Source organism: Podarcis erhardii (genome assembly GCF_964252035.2).
Source record: "Podarcis erhardii genome assembly, chromosome: 5".
NCBI lineage: Eukaryota > Metazoa > Chordata > Lepidosauria > Squamata > Lacertidae > Podarcis > Podarcis erhardii.
The window spans coordinates 81,712,628-81,727,461 of record NC_138509.1 but is presented as its reverse complement, the minus strand read 5'-3'; the positions used below and the strand labels follow the sequence as shown (position 1 = coordinate 81,727,461).

Genomic DNA, 14,834 nt, shown 5'->3' with positions numbered 1-14,834 from the left:
TGTAAATTTTCCTCCTTTAATGTTAAATGACAAGAATATGTTCAAACTAATTGGCTTCCATTTCCCATTTTCCCATGTGAATATTCTAAGCTTGTCTTCAAACTACAGGGAGAACTCTATACATGCATGTTTACAGAAGTGAGTGTGGGTGTGTTTTGAATTAAGCTTATTGCAAAGCAGGTATGCACAGAATTACAACCTAAATTATTTCTTAATTTAGCAATGGCTTCAATAATCATTTCTATGGAACATAGGTAGGGGATATAAGCTTCTGATCATTACAGAACTGGGAAATATGAGATCTTGGATCCAGCACAAAGTCCTTAGCAATATTCCTACTATGGTCTGCACTGATATTCCCAGGTAACAGGCAAGCAACAGGAACATATTTTAACAAACTTTATCGAAAGATAGTGACTATACATAATATCAGTAAATAACAATACAAATATATAATATGGGAACATAGGGTGGTATTCAACTAAGTTTTACTCAGTGTTTTACTCAGAGTAAACTACCAAGATTTTTTCGGGGTATTTAGCAGAGATCTTTAAAACTAAATTGAAAGTTGCCTGATTTATTCAACGGTGGCTATCTAGTCTTTTATATATTGTATGTGTTTGGCAATGTATTTGGATGACTTTGTAGGATTTTATTGTTTAAACCTATGTGAATAAAGGCCAATAATAATAATAATACTCAGAGTAGTTGCATTGAAATGAATGGACTTAGTCATGTTCATTAACTTTTGTGGGTCTACTCTAAGTAAAAAACATATTTGAATTCCATGCATAAAGATCAGCTTTTATCAGTTGAAATGAAAATTTTTTAACTTACTCTTAAGAAAAAGATGTGAAGGTCCAGAAGAAAATGCAGGAAAAAGTTATCCTTGTTTTTTCAAAGGAACAACCCCCACCCCAAATTAATGCAATAGAAAACTTTAAAATTTGGTGAAACGTTGAAAAGATGCCTGTTCAAACTGTGTAGCATGTGGAATTTTATATAAGAGAAGCTAAAACATATGGGGATGATAATTCCTGCATATGATGTATGTAAACAATATAGAACACTCAGATCCAAGAAGCATTTTTCAACCATGCTGAAATGTGCTGAGGTCTTCATTAAAGTAGTGCAGAAGCTTCACTGGTTGCAAAATTTTTTGCAAAACTGGTTGCTCGAAACTTCCACTCTAGTATACAAACCCCTCATCTAGCCAGGTTCACAATTTCATTCCCTTGTTTTATGTAACCCTTCCCCTCAGAAAACAAAACCTTTTAAGTCTGTTTGGTCTCTGTGGGATTCTCCAGCCCATGCCTTCTCCACAGGTTTATTATTCCATTGGAACTACTCAGGACCCAAAAAAGAACATTAACGCCTTGTGTTCTCCCTTTCAGGTACAGGCAATGACCAATTTACATGTTTGATATGCGTGTGATGGTGACTGCTCATGTACACATCAGAGGGACACAAAAGTGGCCAGAAAGGGGGCAGAACAGGCTTATGCGTGTTCCACCATCATGCGCAATAACCTGGAAAACAACCAGAATCAGAGGATGCCTGTATTTGTTCTGCTTTCACCATTTTGAAAAGGTTCAAGGAGAACACAGGTTGCTGGCTCAGGCACTGCACCATGCAGGGATCAGAGTGACCTACTAACCCTTGCTTCCCTTCACTCTCCCATCATAAACTTTTTCCTGTCTTAAGCCAATGGGAACTGGACTCCAGACTTTCTACTACAGGAACTGTTGGTTTTGGTTGTGTGTTTTTTAATGAACAAGCACAGCTACCTGCTATTTTTGTTGAAAAAATAATCTAGTTTTGTAAGTTAGCAACAGAAGCTAATTCTGACTGGCACCAACTGGCTAGCACCCATTCCACCACCAAGATGTATTTTCTCTTCCCAATGCTCATTTCCCGATTCGTTCCAAAAGCAGAGCATTGAATGGAATGGAACACATACTATGGTTTTACATGCAGTTAACAATTATGCAAGAGCAGCAGGTGGGGAGACAGTATGAATGTCACACTAGATACTTAAGAATTTTCAGCAGGAGAGAGTTCCCACCAATATTCAAAAAACCAAAGTAGAAAAGATTGCATCTCCTGTTTTGCCTTTTTTTGTGTGTGTGCAAAATTATTAAAGTTCTTGCCCTAGATCAGTGGTTCCCAATTAGCTAATTATGGAGGACCCCCTATTTTTTAAAAGCCAAGCCACAGCCCCCTCTACTTTTGAAAGTTTTGATAACTCAATGGTAGTTACCTCTGCAAAGCAATTTTTTGAACAAAATATGGGGTAGCCCCTAATCAGCAAAGGATTTTAGGTGTATTAAAAAAACAGGCTAGGGCTGAGCGATATAGGTTTTAAACATCATGATATATCAGCAGCTAAACATCACAATATTCCGATATATCACGATGTAGGCATGAGGGAAGAAGCAGTCAGGGAGATCAGATGAGTGGGGGGAGGAGAGGAAATGGAGTCACCTTGCATACATGGTTTGAGTGGGAGGGGATGGGGGGTACAGCTAGCGATGATGCACACCCACTGTAGCTGCTGCTGCTTTCCTGTTGACTGGGAGAAGCTGCTCAGCCTTGGTGCCAAGGTGAAGGTTGTGCCACGGTACCTTGAAGTGAATTCGGTGCCTTGAAGTGAGGTCGGCTGCCCTGGTCGCCCTCAGCTCAGAAACGTCCTGCGATATCCACGGGGCCTTGAAATCAGCTGCCCTGCTCTTCCTCATGAGAGGAGCGATATATATTGCTGCGTATTGCTGGTCAGAATCGTTATTGCGGTATGACTTCAAAACCGATTTTGGCCAACATGTGGAAAAAGTACACAGCACTAAAACAGACCATAACACCTGCAATATTACCATGCAAAATGACAAAAAAAATAAGTTTTTGGGGGGAGGAAAGGGATGGAGCTGCGGACCCCCGAGTGCATCCCGCAGACCCCCAATAACTGGGAACCATAGTCTTAAGATAATTTTATCACGTGCACAATTTCTGCATAGGAAGGCCCCGTGCCCTCAGAAAAAACCCAAGTCGAGAATAATACAATTATCACAACTGTAACAAGAGTTCATAAGTTTATTACAACCCTGGCAACTGCCAATGGAACCGCAGAGGACAGCAAAACGGGGACGGCGCCCGGGTCGCTTCTGTATTCGGTTCTCCCAGCAGGCGCAATAAAACAGCGCCGTTTCGTCTTTTCAAACGTTCAGATTAGGACGCGCCCGATTTCACGTCCTCTTCTTTCTTGGCAGTGTGCGAGGCTGAGTCCGCCTCTGCTCCGCAAGGGACCTTTCTGGCAGGAGCCGCCGGAGACGGGAAGAAGCGTTACCGTGCCTCCGCCCGGGACATGCCTGACCCCCGCGGCTTACCTGCTGACTCTGGCGACTCAAGTTTCCAAAGATATATATATATATATATATATATATATACACACACACACACACACACACACACACACACACAGAGGCTGCGATCCTACGCCGCGTTTTCCTGAGGGTTAACCTCGCACCACTGAACTCAACGCAACTTAGTGCGCAACTACTGAACCAGGGCTTTCCGCGAGCTTCTCCGGCTCTTCTCCGATACGACGGTGGGTGGGGGAGGAAAGAAACGAAGGAAGGGAGAAATCTGCCGAAAACAACCCAGGCGTGCCCTAGTCCGGGGACGGCGCTCGCGAAGCCGCCTCACAGCCCCCAAAATGGCTGCCAGGGCCTCGCGCCTGGGCGTGTGCGCGCGTGAGGGGGCGGGGAAAGAGCCGCTTCCCCCCTGGCGGTTGGGGAAGGAAATGCGCTGCGAAACACGAGCTCGCGCCGTTCGCTCCCCTCACGGCCCCGCCTTCTTCTCCTCTCCTCCTCCCCCCTCCCCCTCGAAAGCGTATTTTCCTCCCACCCACCTCCACTCTTCCCAGTGTGCCGGCGAGCCTCCCCTTTGCCCATCAAGGAGAGCCAGCCAATCAGGCCAGCGCTTGTCGGAGGGGGGTGGTGCCGGGAGGAGGGGTAGAGAGCGAGAGGGAGAGCGCGCGCGCGTGCGCGAGGGAGGGAGGGAGAGGTGGGCGTGGCCGTTGCCGTCCGTCTGAGAGCGAGGCTGTTGCCTCCTCCCCTGCCCCATGCCCGTCCCCTCCCCTCCCTCCCCCCTATCTTTCTCTCGCTCTCGCTCTCTCTTCCCTTCGCTACCGGCACATTCCGCCGCCCTGGGAAGGCCTAAGCCAGCGGGGAGCGACTTGAGCAGGCGAGAGGAGGAGGAGGAGGAGGAGGCCGCCGCCCGGTTTGGCCCGCCAGCCCGCCAGCAAGCCAGGGAGACCCGCCGCGGCGCAGAAGGGAAGGCGAGCGAGCGAGGCGAAGGGGCGGAAGCGGCGCCGGGAAGAAGGGGCCCGGCTGGGTCCGGCCTGGGTGTCGACGGAGAAAGAGGAGGGAGGAGAGGCAAGAGGAGAGGCCGCGCTCCCTACCTCCCGCCATGGCCGACAACGAGAAGCTGGACAACCAACGGCTGAAGAACTTTAAGAACAAAGGCCGAGACCTGGAGGTAGCTCTTCTCCCTCCTTAGCCCGGGCCTAGCAGCCCGCTTCGCGCGAAGGGAGGGGCCGGGGGGGCCGGCAAGCGAGGTCGGGGATCAGTTCGGACAAGGCCTGCGCCGCAGAGGCGGTTGGCTGTGGCGTCTCTGCTAATCTCCCGTGGCGGGGCCTACCTATCTCGAGGCGAGGCCTGAGCCGGACTCGGCCGCTCCGTCAGCGGAGAGACAGGGCAGGCCGGCCGGCGGGTGGGTGGGTGGGGTTGGCTGGCTTTTCCTCACGAGGGGACGCGTCGCCACTCCGTACCCGCCGGCTTTGGGAGGGCCCAGGCCTGGCCGCTTCTGCTCGCCGTGGCGAGGATGCTTCGCGAGCGGCGGGGCGTTGGAGGAGAGAGCGGGGCAGGCCTTTTCTGCCTCTCCCTTTCCGTCCTGGGCCTCGGACTTTCCCGGCAGGCGGGTGGGAAGGGGCAGTAGCTGGGGCCAGGGTTAGCAGAGCGGGAAATGGGAGGGGGGCAGCAGCCCTGCTGGAGCGGATGGAGGCGCCCCTCTCTACCCACCCACTCAGCTGCCTGACATGGAAACGGCCTGTCAGATGACATGTTTTCTCTTCTGTTTTCTCTCTCCGCTTCCCGTGACACGCGTTTTCTCCGTAGGAACCAGACTTTGTGAGCTACACACCACGGCAAAAATAGCTTTGAGGACGCTACATGTTTTATATATATATATATATACACAGTGTGGTTGAGGTTAATTACATCGAGTACTGCCAGTTTGTTTTATATATTTATATATGTGTGTGTGTGTATACACACACACACACACACACACACACACACACAAACTACCGTGTTACCTGGCAGTACTCGATGTAATTAGCCAACTTAGCCGCACTGTCACAGTGCAAACAGGCAGTTGACCATATTAAAACCAAATTTTAATCAGCATTTCTTCAAAGTTAGCAACTGCTCCCAGAACCATTCACCTGTGTTCAGCAGAAACATGTTCACATGCATTTTATTTAAATGCTAGTTTAAACTTAAAGCAGTTAAATGGGAAATATTTCCAAGTATTTTTCACCAAGTTGACAGCTTGTCTTCCCTGTGTTTAAAAATAAAATAAGAGTATGACTTCAAGTGTCTCGTCAAAGATCTGGCTTTGGATATAGTCAGCTGTGGAGAGCAAAAGCATGTAAACATAATTACCCCTCTTTTCAGTAGTGTAGAATATCAATACAGGTTGGAGCAGCTCAGGATTCTGTCCCAAGTTATACACAACCTTGTATAACAATGGTGGTCAGTCTGATTGGCTAGCTGATTCCACAAGGCATGTCTGAGCCAGCGTGGTATAGTTTCTCAGCCTCACTCACCTCACAGTTTGTTGTGGGGATGGAAGGGAAAGGAGATTGTTAGCCGCTTTGAGACTCCTTAGGGTAGTGATAAAGCGGGATATCAAATCCAAACTCTTCTTCTTCTGAGCATGTGCCAATCTAGAGCCAAATGAATACATATGTAACCCCACCCCCTGGTGTGCCATGAGATAGTTTGTGCCCCTAGATGCTGAGCTATGGAACATGCAGTCACACAGTTTTGGTGAGCAGATACCAGCCAATTACATTGTCTGTGTCACAGATTGGCCACCCATGGCACTTAACATGTATTTGTTAAGTGCATGAAAGCAATATGTCCCAGTTTATATCTCTCTTGCCCCCAGAATTGCTGGTAAACAGTCCTTTAGCCTCAATCTCATCTTTAAATTGAGAAGATAGTCACAGTATAGCTATTATTCTTAAAACTACCATCCTATATATATACACTTGTCTGGAGTAAATCCCATTGAATTCAGTGGGACTTCTGAGTAAATGTATATAAGATGTCACTTCATGTTTCATTTAGAGAGGCCTAAAAATCACAATTTTTCCTTACGTGAAAGTGGTTAATTGTGTGAGGTTGATGCATTTTTTTCAAGAGCCTTGATCTCTCTGAAAAAAACTGTAGTTCCAAGAAGAATCCATGACTTGTATACTGCTGCCCTCTGCTTTTCATTTTTTCATAGAAATATTGTGTATTTCTGAATAATCAGTTGGGAAAATATCCTGAATTTTTGCCCTTCACTAATTTACCTGCATACTTGCCAGCAGCTAGCATAACTTTTGAATTCTTCATAAATGTCATGTATTCTAGGCAGCAACTGCTGAACATTTTGCATCTGTTTTGTGATATGCTTATTTAAAGCTTTCATTCAAAACATGAAAAATACTGGAATTAGTCTGTCAGCTGTTGACATGGTAACTATACAGCTTTTTAAAAAGAGGGCTTTCCCACTTTGCTTTTCTGTAGAGTAGGATTGTACAGCACTCTATGGGGTGTGGAACTGAATATTTCATGGTAGTCCTAGGTTCCACTTCCCTGCTCTCCTGAAAACAGACCTTCTGCCTGAGTCCTGTGCTCCCAGGACAAAGGGATCCCCAGTATTGAATCAAATTCCTTAGTCATCCAAAATCCATCTGTCTTTGTGACCATGATCTGGATTTACTTACTGTTCTGCTGTTTCTGAATCGGCATATTTAACATAAGCCTTTATAACACTGCATTTTACACTGGATCACTTTTAATTCTAATAAGCTTTACAGTTCAGTCCCACATGTGAATTAATTCTCATTGTATTGTGCTGGGCTTGATCCCCAATAAATTTGTTTAGAATTGCAATCCTAGTTTCCAAGGTGCAGTTGGAAAATCCAACATATGATTTAATTTTCAGGAGTTTGTAAAGCACCCATTTTTTTCAGAGATAAATTTTGAAGTAGTATTTTTACAGATAACATTTGATCATTGTGAGATAAAGTAATGAAAAGGACAGGGGGAAACATGATTTATGCCAGTGTACGAGATACCTTATGTCATTTTGAAATTAGTGTCTCTGAGGCTCTGATTGCCAAAGTATTCATGCACTCTGATCCAATTATTTGCTGTGGGTGCAGGATATTTGATGTGCATTTAGAGTCCCCCTTCAAAAAACTGCATATCTTCCTTGAAAAAGCCTAGGATGCTCAGATCTACATTCTCTGGATTTCTTGGGGTAATTGAGCACACATAGAGTTATGTCACAGTAATAAGCCCATTAGGTTATACAAGATAACATATATCAGGGGAGCAAATCAATAACACAGTTCCACACTACTTAACGGTTAGTGGACTATGAATAAACCTATTTTGTAAAGTCCAAACACAGGTTTTTAAACTAGCTTTGTGTTTTAAACAATTAGATGTGTTGTGGAGTTGAACAACCAGCTTGCTGTCTTTTTTTTTAACTATTGGAGTAGTGGGGTTTGGGGTTAATGGAGGCAGGTCCAATTAAGTTAGCTGATGGTACCAAACTGGAATGGGTAGCTAATGTGGCAGAAGACAGAATGTGGATTCAAGATGACCATAACAGATTGGAGAACTGGGCCCAAACTAACAAAATGAATTTCAGTTGGGATGAATGTAAGGTTCTACACTTAAGCAGGAAGAACCAGCTGCATAAATATAAGATGGGGACATCTGGCTTACCGGTAGTACATGTGAAAAAGACTGGTCTTACTAGATCACATGCTTAGCTAATGCTATTCTAGACTGCATCAACAGAGTATAATATCCTTATCAAGGAAAGTACTGCTTTAATCTGTCTTGATCAGACCACACCTGGAGTACTGTGTCCCGTTCTGGGCACCACAACTTAAGGATATTGACAAACTGGAAGGTGATGTGCAGAGGAGGGCAACCAAGATGATCAAGGGTCTGGAAACCATGCTTTATGAGGAATGGTTTGAAGGAATTGGTTATATTTGGCCTGGAAAAGAAGAGACTGAGAGTAGATACGATAGCCATCTTAAGATAACTAAAGGCTGTCACATGGAGGATGGAGCAACCTTGTTTTCTCTTGCTCTGGAGGGTAGGACCCGCACCAATGGCTTCAAGTTCCAAGAAAGGAATTTCTGACTAAACATTAGGAAGAACACTGACTGTAAGAGCTGTTTGACAGTGGTATGGACAGTGGAACTCCCTCAGGGGCTTGTGAACGCTTCTCCCATGGAGTTTTTTAAGCAGACGTTGGATGGCCATGTCACTGATGCTTTAGCTGAGATTCCTGCATTGCAGGGGGTTGGGCTAGATGACCCTTGGGGTACAACTCTACATATCGGTATTTCTCTGACATTGACCTATAGCAAACCTTTGCTATAGTGCTCTCCTAATGCTTGTCATAGATGCATTTTGTAGTGTGATTTGAATTTTTTCAAGAGTCATTATGCTCAATGGTTCCTTCAGAAGTTGCTCTGCCCTGCTGTCATCAGCAAATCCTACTTTTATAATGTTGCAATTCTGTATTGATGCTGAAGCTCGGGGACATTACATTCTGAATGTTACACCTCTGAAATCTTCTAGTTTGTAGTTGGAGTGTGGGAAGATTTAGGACCTTCCTGAAATACTTTGCTACATAGTTCGAGTGCATATTGAGTGAGATGCATCACAGGATCCTCTACAATATTTCAGAGGACGATGACCCACATTTCTGATTACATGCCGTCATTGCAAGAGATCCTGAGACATAATCTCAGATCATGCACTGTTCTTATTGCTACATCTAAAAATACCGTCACCTAAAGGAATGTTTCCTGACCTGTGGACCCCCAAGAGCATAGCCCGGGGGGCAGCTGCCTCGCAAATAAGTAAAAATCAATACAAATCTGAGGTTCTGTCCCCCTAACAGAAATCTTGGCTACACCCATGCCTCCCTATCCTACTAGTAGAAAAGTAGTTATTTAAATGTTTTGTTTGTAAATAGAATGTGTTTTATTTATAATTTTTATAATTTATACAAAATACAATTACCTAAAATGATAATGAAATATTGTTGAAGCTGAAAAACATAGAATCATGGAGCTGGAAGGGACCTCAAGGGTCATCTTTCTAGTGCATCCCCCTGCAATGTAGGAAACTCGGCTAAAGCATCCATGACAGATGGCCATCCAACCTCTGCTTAGAAACCTGCAAGGAAGGAGAGTCCAGAACCTCCCGAGGGAGATCCACGTTCTATGTATTATAAAAAGTAAACAACACTTATTTGACACGGGGGGAAACCTACAGATACAGTTCAAAAGGCGTACAGGGAGTTATGTGAAAATGGGAGAATTTTAAAAAGCAAGTGGTCCTCACTGACCTGGTGCAAAAAGATATTGTTGTCCAGAGGAGCCTTGGCTGCCCAGATAAAACACTATAGCCCCACAAACCCTTACCTCACTGAACTCAGTGTGGCTTTCTTTTGTGTAGACACTTAGTTATTTACTAGATGCAAATCAGCAGCACCAGACAACCTGGTTCAGCTAGGTGCTGGGGTGGATTGCACCCTATGCCGTGCAGAGCCAGGTCCAGGCTGCCACTGGGTCTAGCACTGGTGGTAGCAACCAGCAGCTCTGACTCACACTGGCCTACCCATTGCCACCCCACCCCGCACTTATCTGACCTGGGGGTTCTGGATCATGGGCTCAATGATCGCCCTTTCCCACAGGAAACAAACCAGGAGTGCTCTAAGAAAACACACATGGCAAAAAGAAGTGTTAGGCCCTCGTGGGCTGCCACCCCTATCTGCTTGCGATTGGCCAAGTGGATAGCCAACCAATCAGGATTTTTTTTTTACTTTTTACTGATTTCTTTTCTTCACTTCCCTCTGTGGCCCCTTAGCCTTGTGCTGTGGTGTCCCATTTACGCAATTTTCACCTGTGGTGCCCTTGGAATATCCTGGCGTTCCCATATGGCCCCCAGTTGGGAAACACTGACCTAAAGCAATCTCTTGGTTTACTTGTGCAGTTGGTGAGACCTGATCAGAGGGTTCCTAGATCTGTGCAGATAGCAGAAATTTGTTCTTGATCCTGGAAGTGGAGTCACTTCTGCATTAAAATCACATTTTGTACTTCAGAGGATACATATTGGCTTCGTGATATTAAGATTGCCTTTGGACTAGCAGCTCCAGTTTTTTAAACTGGATTTTCAGAAATATAAGTACAAACTGGAGAAGGTGGCAGGAGCAACTCAAAGCCATATTGCCAATCTTTATGGATGTGAGGCAAGATGTGAGATGAGCAGTACTGGACAGAGTCTCTAGCAATTCAGTGGAACATGGTATTGTTTTAAGTGATCCCTGAGACTATACTAATATAGGAGAAAATTGAAGGACTGGTATCTTTAAGATTCATGCCACCTGCTGAAGAGGCAATTCACTTTGCTTTAAATTTAAACAAAGAACTAACTTGTCTTCTGCAATGGAAATGTCAAAGAATACAGGGCCAAAGCAGTTTAGCGCCTTAAAGTTCAGCGCCAACACTTCAAATAGTGCTTGGAAACGTACTTGGAGCCAATGTTGGTTTTTCAGTACCAGTGTTATGTGTTCTCCACTCCCAGTCACCAGCCTAGCTGTCGCATTCTGAATTAGTTGTAGTTTCCAAGTACGTAGAATGAGTACAACAAACCTTAAGAACCAATGCTATAGGGGGTGCTTTAGTGATTTTCTGGTGTCCCTATTAATTTTGCTTGTGCAGTGGCTCTCAACATATTCTCAGATTTTATAAGCCACATTTTCATTCATGCTTGAACTATTGACCCTGTCTGAGTTTAATCAGATATTTTGTTGCCTCTATGTATGCCGATGGGTGTGTATTAGAAACGCCTTCCTATAGGAAATCCTTGGTGTGAAACCTCTGGCTGTCAATGTCAGTTTTGGACAATAGAACATGAATGGACATGCCTGAAATACTTACTTTAAATATTGAGCAACAGTACTGTTGGTTAGGTGTTGGACAGGGTTGTATTTTTAGATGTTTTCCTTCTCTATAATCTTTCTATCCATTGCTTATTTTTGTCACTGCTTTTAAAGTACTTTTTAAATTTGGCACAGATCTACGCTGATTTTTGAAAGCCATAGTATTGGTATGAAAATATGCTTCTTTAAAGCAATTGTCAATCTTCTATTTAGATCAATTTAAAGTTTTCCTAAAAATATTGGGACGGGGTGATACAGCTTCCTTAGCTGTTTCACCCCGTTCTTTAAAGTACCACAGTGATGGTAGACAGGGAACAGTGTAGGCAAGTTCCCTGAGCTAAGTAGCACCAGCAGAACGCACTCCACAATTCTCTAACTTTGAGAATTATGAGATGCATGTATACTCAGTCTGCTCAGGGACCTGGCTGAGTTTGGCTTTCCTAGTGAATATAGATGTAGATGCCAGCTGAAGAAAATAAGGGGTGTGTGATTAGGTTTGAGAGGCTATGTCTCCTAATGTTTTAGAAATCACCCCCACTTCCTGTAATGTACAGGGATGTTTAAGGAAGGAAAGGAAAAGAGTGGTTTTCCTTTCTTGTTTTGGCCCCTCAAATGGCTCAGGTCTGACAGCCAGCACTAGAACTGATCCTTCTGGTGTTTTTATGTAGCACAGCAGAAGAAGGTCCAGGAGGCTTAGAAAACAACAAATATTGATTCCCCCCCCTTCCCTTCTGTTCACACCCATGACCTGATCATGCTATCCTTTTTTTCAGGCCAGGTGGGATACTGTTATTTATTTTGTTGCAGGTTTCACTGGTCTGTATACAATTAGTAAAAATGTCAACTGCCTAACAGTTAGTGTTTCTTTTCTGCAAGTACTCAAGTATACATAGTAACAGTACCTTTTTTTTTCTAGAAGAAAAGCACTGCTAACATTAGGTAGTATTCAGATAGAGAGACTAAATCTGTATCTTCTGTATCAGATTTACTTTCATGAGAGAATGAGATTCGGCAATAGCTAGGTTACTTCATTTTGCCATAGTGGATGAGGGTATGATCTAAAAGCATCACCCATCTCCTTGGCTGAAGCTAAGCAGGTCTGGTTCTGGTCAGTGTCTAGATGGGTGATCCCTGCTTTGGGTTCTATGATGGAAGAAAAGTAAGATATAAATAAGAAAAATAAACATGAGAGCTATAAAAGAAAAACCATGTATTAAAATATGACCCCAGGCTTCCCCTTAACTAGTTACATTGGTTTCAGTAGTTGAATACTGTACCTACTTTTCTTTCATCAAATTTCTAATGCTAAATATTCATTTTTAAGGCTTGAGGCAGCCAATTCAGACAACCACAACAAAGGGTATGCAGTTTTCATGCTTCGAATAGTTAACCTATAATTCAATGTGGGGAATTGTTTGAACCCCACATTGACATTTAGGTCTCAAGACACTGTAGTTTGTGCCTTAATAAACAGTGGAAACTAGATGTAACTTTCTTGTGTAACTTTACAGACTATGAGAAGACAACGAAATGAAGTTGTTGTGGAATTAAGAAAGGTAAGATTTAATGCTATTTATCACCTAATTCAGTGTGGGCTTGATCCAATCCACTGCAGGTGCAGCAGTCCCCATAAAGCAGTGGTTCCCAAACTCTTTTCTCAGGGCCAGACTTTTAGAATAAAAATTGGTTCGTGCCACACAAAAAAAAATTATTGATAATAAATACATTGGAAAACAAAAAGAAACAACTCTGAGCAGTGATTGATTTTGGAAAAAATACCTATCCATATTCTACAAATAAAAAAAATTTACTAGACTATACTATTTAAATGTTCCTTTGACTGTCCTTGAATCTTCCCACCACACTTGCCATCCTCATCTGCCACACCAGTGTGGCGCGCCATACCCTTTGTGAACCACTGCCATAAAGAATATAGAAATGTGCTCTGTTCCCTTTCCCTTTCCCCATGTTAAAAAATCCTCTGCCATCTCTGATCAGTCAAGGAACATGAGCCGCAGAAGCTCTGCCATTTTAGACTGGATCAAGCCCATAATTTCTAGCAATTATCTCCTGAATTGCATTGTTCTAAAGTAATGTAACAGTCATGCCTTTTTATTGACAGCATTAAGAAATTGCGCAGTTTCTCTTTTCACTTAGTATGTTAGCATGATTTGACTCTCCCCCCCCCCAATGAATTCTGAAGTTCTTTTTTACCTTCAAGTGAATATATGACAAATAGCTTTAAGTTACAGGTGAGATTTTGACATTTACAGTAAAATCATTGCATTGATTAAGTCTGGCTTTCTGTTGTGCCCTCCATTTTGTGTGCCCCTCAATTTTCAAGCAAGAAAAATGTTGCTGGAAGCTTGTAGGGATGCTAACCAGGAGACTGGTTTCTTTTCCAAAGCAGGATGCTACATGTGTGGTTTAGTAGCTTGGTAATGAACCTGATTAGTCTTATGTGTGATGTATTTGCTTCTGCTCATCATACTGTTGGCTTGAAGTGTGAAATAGGCAAACATCCTGACATTTCTGCTATAATCATTGAAGAAATGCTAATCTGTAGACTGGATGGGAAAGCTCCCTTATATTTTAGAAAGCATGGGAGAGCACTCATATATTAGAAGATCCTATAGTATGCCTATCCATAGAGGAGAACATGAAACTTTCTAATCTTTCTAAAAGCTGCCTAAACTAATGGCCATTACTGCATCTTTTAGTGAATTCCATTGGCTAATTATGAACCGTGTGAAGTACTATTTTTTAATTGCCCTAAATCTAATACCAGTCAATTTTGTTTGGTGACTTCAGTTTATCATACAAAACCATCTTGCATGAAGATTATGTTCCGGGGATGGCACATATATGAAAAAACTCGTATACCCAAATCACCCCAGCATAACCACTCTTGCTTACCATGCTCTGGGATGCTCTCACGCTATCTTGCAGGGCTATTGAGTTCCTGCAAGATTTTGTGAGAGCATTTCAGAGCCCCAGTAAGCACGTCCGAGAGATAAAAAGCTCTTTCCATATCACATGCAAAAGGAAATTTTAAGCTCTCCATCGTGCATGCAATTTGCAGGATTTCAACTAGCCAGCTTTCAGCCATGCAATATTGAAATTGCACAAGTTAATTGCACGCAAGATGCGGTTGTACTGTGCAAGGATGAAAACCTCCAGGCCTTGCATTTCAGCCCTTGAAACTCTCCTAGTCCTTATCCCTTGACCTGCTTTGTGTCCTTTTTGAATGCTTTTGTGTGACTGCAGTGTGTCCATGAGCTTCAGTTATACCTCTTGCTTGAGGGTGGTTGTGGAAATCTCTGGTTTCTGCATGTCTGGAATGTAGCCTGCTGTTGATTTGCCCTCTTTTGACTCTGCCTGCACTCAACACTGACATGCCACCCTCAGAAAGTTTCCTGTAAGGCAGTGCAGTTTTTAGAATGAAATAGGTTATCTGTGCTCTGGGTGAAAACTAGTGTTAGTCACACTTGCAGATTCCCATTGAAATCAATTGACTTAGGTTT

At 43.5% G+C, this 14,834-nt stretch overlaps 1 protein-coding gene and 1 long non-coding RNA gene across 2 annotated transcripts in view; one reads left to right on the top strand and one right to left on the bottom strand.

Annotated features, from left to right (window-relative positions):
* Positions 1–3,073: 3,073 nt before the first annotated feature.
* On the bottom strand, positions 3,074–4,008 carry LOC309342415. Its single transcript, XR_014156791.1, has 2 exons — positions 3,446–4,008; positions 3,074–3,396 (listed from the first exon to the last, which is right to left on the bottom strand). It is a non-coding gene; the product is annotated as an uncharacterized lncRNA (long non-coding RNA).
* Positions 4,009–4,262: 254 nt separating this feature from the next.
* The window catches only part of KPNA4 (karyopherin subunit alpha 4), a 29,790-nt gene continuing 19,218 nt past the window's right edge, over positions 4,263–14,834 (top strand). The window contains exons 1-2 of the mRNA XM_081862549.1: positions 4,263–4,533; positions 12,822–12,866. Coding sequence (XP_081718675.1) covers positions 4,465–4,533; positions 12,822–12,866 — 114 coding nt within the window. The 5' untranslated portion in view covers positions 4,263–4,464. The remainder of the gene's footprint in view (positions 4,534–12,821; positions 12,867–14,834) is intronic.